General features: G+C 62.2%; 1 protein-coding gene across 1 annotated transcript; it reads right to left on the bottom strand.

Moving 5' to 3' along the window:
* Positions 1-246: 246 nt before the first annotated feature.
* LOC113409258 (galectin-4-like) lies at positions 247-4,812 on the bottom strand (the record flags this gene model as incomplete). The annotated part of the gene is made up of 8 exons (XM_026662972.1): positions 247-393; positions 985-1,150; positions 1,703-1,791; positions 2,228-2,257; positions 2,851-2,886; positions 3,315-3,344; positions 3,712-3,846; positions 4,608-4,812. Coding segments are annotated over 8 exons (838 nt in total), but the record flags the coding sequence as incomplete, so codon positions are not given.
* Positions 4,813-4,964: the final 152 nt, after the last annotated feature.

The following is a 4,964-nucleotide window of genomic DNA, read 5'->3' as shown; positions in this document are numbered from 1 at the left end:
GCGCGGGCTTCAAACTCAGCTCCAGCTGGAGGAGAGTCCCCAGCAGCTGTGAGCGGACGGGGGGGGCTCTATGACACACAGGGGAGCGGCTCCGAGTCCACCCAGCAGCGGGCGGCGTGGGGAGGGGAAGGCAGGCCACCGGCAGCATCGTTGTGAGAAGCAGAGTGGTTTATTGGGTCTGCGATGCCGGCCGGGGGCTGGGGGCAGCATTGTGTGTCCCTCCCCCGCTGGGCGGCGGGGCCGGGCTCAGAACTGGACGTAGGACAGGACCACGTCGCCGTTGATCTCCAGCGTGTCGATCCGCTGGAACTCGCGGAAACGGTGGTTGTAGTCGAAGAGCGGCTGCCCGTTGGCAAAGACCTTGAAACGTCCGTTCCCGCAGCGGATGGAGAGCTGGGAGGGGGAGAGCGGCCGTGAGAGGGACCCACCCGGGACAGCCACAAAGGAGCCAATCCCTTATGGGACCAGGCAGGCAGCATGGCCTAGTGGAGACCGTGGTGCCAGAGAATCCCCATTAGCTGCTAACTGTATAGGGGCTATGACACACACACGCAGTTCTGATGCCATCCAGCAGAGGGCGTGCACTCTCTTTCTCTCTCTCTGCTCTAAAAGACCCTGAGCTTGAGCTAAAGGAGAATCCCCATTAACTGTTAGCAGTATAGGGCATATGATACACAGATGAGCAGCTCGGATTCCATCCAGCAGAGGGCAGCAGTACCGATTACACACACATATCCCTACCTCCCCCTCCTCTTCCAAATGCCCCAGGACTTAAGTTAACGGAGAATACCCATTAGCTGCTAGTTGTATAGGAGCAATGACACACAGACTTGCAGTTCTTATGCCATCCAGCAGAGGGCAGCAGACTGCATGAGCACACACACACACACTGCTCCAGAAGACCCTGGGCATGAACTAAGGGAGAATCCCCATTAGCTGCTAGCGGTATAGGGCGTATGCCACACAGATGAGCAGTTTACTCACCTCGAAGTACTGGCCAGGCTGGAAGGGGTTGTGAGGCAGCTCCCGCTCCTCCGAGCCCCACTTCCCGTTCAGGAAGCTGTTCCTGATCACGCGCTTCTCGTTCAGGCGAGGGTTAATGTGCAGGGCGATATCCTTGGAGTAGCCCATCTTGAAGTTGATGCAGAAGCTGGGGAGGCAAAGAACCAGTGAGGCTGGGGGGAGTGTGTGTGTGGGGGGGTCATCTGCTCTTGAGGGGGGTGTGGCTTTGGGGGAGGGGGGCAGGGCTGGACACACAAGCCTGTAGCCAGATACACCGGGCCGTTGCACTTTGATGGGAGAAGCCCAGTCTGTGCTAAAGCATGGCCTACGGGTTGGAGCACAGGGCTGGGAGCCAGGACTAGCCCCAGCTCTGGGAGGGGCGTAGGGTCTAGTGGTTAGAGCGCGGGGGGGGCTGGGAGCCAGGACTCCTGGGTTCGCTCCCCAGCTCTGGGAGGGGAGTGGGGTCTGGTGGTTAGAGCAGGGGGGGCTGGGAGCCGGGACTCCTGGCTTCTATCCCCAGGTCTGGGAGGGGAGTGGGGTCTAGTGGTTGGAGCAGGGGGGGCTGGGAGCCGGGACTCCTGGCTTCTATCCCCAGCTCTATGCTGATTCACCATGAAACTGGGGGGGGGAGGGGGCAAGTCACTTCCCCCCTGCTGGTGCCTCAGTTTCCCCTGTTGAAGACAGTGCCGTCGCTGCATACCTCTTAGCGCCCTGCGGGACTAATCCTTTCACCACCACTGTCTTCTTGGACGTCAGCCCGCCTGGGAAGTTAGCCACATAGGGGACTTGCTGCAAGAGAACGGAGACCCCCAGCTAGAACGGTCTTGTCCGGTACTGGGGTGAGGAACATCTCAGATGCGTTGCAGGGAGGGGCTCAGTAGGGGGCGCTCTCCCCGGCAGTCAGCGCCGGCCCCAGCGCAGTGCTAGGGGGTGCTGTGCTGCAGGGAGCGGGGGGCTCCGTAGGGGGCGCTCTCCCCACACAGTCAGTGCTGACCCCAGTGTGGCACTAGGGGGCGCTGTGCTGCAGGGAGTAGGGCAGAGGCGGTGGGGAGGCGGGTTTCTTCCTGCTACCAGCTTTGTTCAGCGTGGCTCTTGGCCACCTGGCACGTTCCACCCCAGAGGTGGCTGCACTCCGGGGCTGGGGGAAGAGTTGCGGGAGAAAGCGTAAGGTGGCTTCATTGCGGGAGCGAAAGGGCAGAGCAAACCCCAAGGCTGCTGCGCTTACCGGGTGAAAGGAAGCGGGGCCAGCCATCATCTGTGGGGCAGAGAAATCCAGGAGTTATTAATCTGGCCAGCCGTGGTGTGGACCAAACCTCCCTCCCTAAGGCCTTGGGGGTGTCTCTGCTCTGTCCCTCCGGCCCACAGAACTGGCCGTCACCTGATGGCTCCTCTCTAGTTTTCCAGAAAATATCTGGCCTTTCCTTAGCTAAAATCCTCCCCTAGCCCAGCAGTTTCCAGTTGGATACAGAATTCGCCTCCACTTCCTGTCTTAAACTGCTGTGTACAACTGCAGTGCAGCTGTTAAACGGTAGCTGCACACCACCCCAGAGGTGGTCGCATCTCAGTGCTGGGTGAGGATTCCCTCCATAATCAGCTGCCACCTTCCATCCTAGAAGTGGCTGCATTTTAGTCGTGGGGGACATGATCTCTGTATCAACAGCTGCTGTGCCATGCCCCAGTGGCGGCTGCATCTTGGCACTGGGTGACAGAGATCCCCATATAATCACGCCTGTCACGTTCCACCCTAGAGGCGGCTGCATTTCAAGACTGGGGGATGTGATCGCTGTATAAGCAACCGCCCCTCCCCAGAGGTGGCTGCATCTCCTCCCCGGGCCCCAGTGTACTTACCGGCAGGCTTGTAGGTGGCATATTCGGCTGCATGCCCTTAGAGACGAAGACAATATAAGGGGGGTTACAGGGGCTGAGGTTGCAGGGTTGGAATGGCTCGCCTTCGAGAAGCCCGGGCGAGCTGAGGCTGTGGGTCTGATCCAGGGAGGAGTGGGGCCCGGGATCCTGGCTAGAGGGTCTCTGCTCCCCAGGGGAAGTGGCTGCTAAGACAGAGGGAAGGTCCCTGTGACTCTTCTGTGGGTGTGTGTGGGGGAAGGACCCCCTGCAGGACACCCCCCCCCCCATGCCCTCGGGGCTCGTCACATTGCGGCAGGCGAGGGACTGCGCGGGGGCCCAGTGAAGCCCGGCTAGCTTGTGGGGTGGCGTGTAGCTGTGATAATGGAGTGGGTGCCCCTGAGTTGCCCACCCTGAGCTGGCATCTCCCCAGCCCCAGCCCCGGGCATGTGGGTCTCGTGGGTACTTACAAGCATCCCGGGCTGCGGGTAATACATCCCCTGCAGGACGGAAACAAGTGTGAGACTGGGCACAGAGAGGGGAGAGGTATTGTCAAGCCCGGACTCCTGGGTTCTCTCCCTGGCTCTGGGAGGGGACTGGGGTCTAGTGGTTAGAGCTGGGAGCCAGGGCTCCTGGCTTCTCTCCCCAGCTCTGAGAGGGGAGGGGGGTCTAGTGGTTAGAGCGGGAGGGCTGGGAGCCAAGACTCCTGGGTTCGATCCCCAGCTCTCCTACCAGCCAAGCTCTCTGTTTTTCCCCTGAACCAACCCATGCGCTCGCGATTTGGCTGCGGGGCCGGCGCTGTGCGTGAGCGTCCCAGTCCCGTGTCTCCACCGCCCGCCCGTGCGCCCCCACACCCCGGTCACTCACCCCGCCCCCCATCATGCCTCCTCCGATGACGTTGAGCGACTGCAGCTCGAGGTCCCCGTCCACGTCGACGACCTGCACGCGCTCGGGCGGGATGCGGTGCCGGAACTCGTAGCAAGGGGCCCCGTTCACCGTGATCTGGGGAGGGAGACAGGCAGCCTCAGGATCTGGGCCCCCCGCCCCACCCTTGCGGAGCAGAAGCGCCTCTCTGAGTGGGGGAGGGGAGACCTGCTATCTTGGGGTTCACCCTGGGAATACGGGCAGGGGGAGATGGTTGCCAAGCAGACTCTGGGGATCAGCTGCCGATGTAGGAACTGGGGGAGGGTCTTTTCTCCCCAGCCCCTCTGGCTTCCTTCTGACCCCTGCTGGCAGGACCCAGCTCGCAGGCAGGGGGTGCCAGACTTGGGGGGGGGGTGGCAGGAAATTGGGGTTGAGGCCTTCTGGCCCCCCATGTTAGAGAGCAGGTGTTGGGATGTTTGTGGGGGGGGAACAATTCCCCCTTTCAAAGCCCCTCACCCAGATGGGAGGAGAGAGGTGTCACCCCCCACCCCTTTTCCCAGGCCATTGGGGAGCAGCCCCCAGCCCACTGGCCTGGAGCATTCAATTGCAGAAGGGGTATCGCCCCCCCCATCTGCCCCCACCCTCTCGATCCAGTGGGGCCCACCCTCCCCATGGGTTTCTCCCCACCCCCCCACATTTCCCCAGCCACAGATGGGGGATTCCCCCCCATGGTGTATTATCCCTCTGCCCCCAATTCAGAATGTGGCCCCCCACAGGGCCCCCCATATCCCTTTTGCCCCCACCTGCCCCCACAGGCCCCCCATATCCCTTGTGGCCCCCACCTGCCCCCCACAGCCCCCCAATATCCCTCATGCCCCTCCCCCCCATATCCCACCTACCCGGTAGCCCTCGGGGGTGATGTTGAAGACCATCTCGAAGTGCTGCCCCTTGTGGAAGGGCATGTCATGCTTGTGCTCCTCCTTGGCCCACTTGCCCTGCTGGAAGCTGTTGAGGACGATCTTGTCCCCGCTGTCGAAACGGGGGTTGAAGTGCAGGGCGATGTCGGCCCCCTTCTCTGGGCCACAGGAGAAGTTCACACGGAACCTGGGGTGGGGGTGCGGGAGCAGGGGGGTGAGCGAGCGGCGGGGGGGCTGGGGCTGTCTGGCCCAGGCCCAGGCTGTGTTGGGGGGGACGGGGGCGGGATCTGGTCCCTCGCTATCAGTACCTGCCAGGGGTGGGGGGGTAAAGGCCAGAGC

This window comes from Terrapene carolina, unplaced genomic scaffold (genome assembly GCF_002925995.2).
Source record: "Terrapene carolina triunguis isolate 2854851 unplaced genomic scaffold, T_m_triunguis-2.0 Scaffold31564, whole genome shotgun sequence".
Lineage (NCBI taxonomy): Eukaryota > Metazoa > Chordata > Testudines > Emydidae > Terrapene > Terrapene triunguis.
Note: the sequence above shows the minus strand (reverse complement) of the source record. Positions and strands in the feature narration are given on the sequence as shown.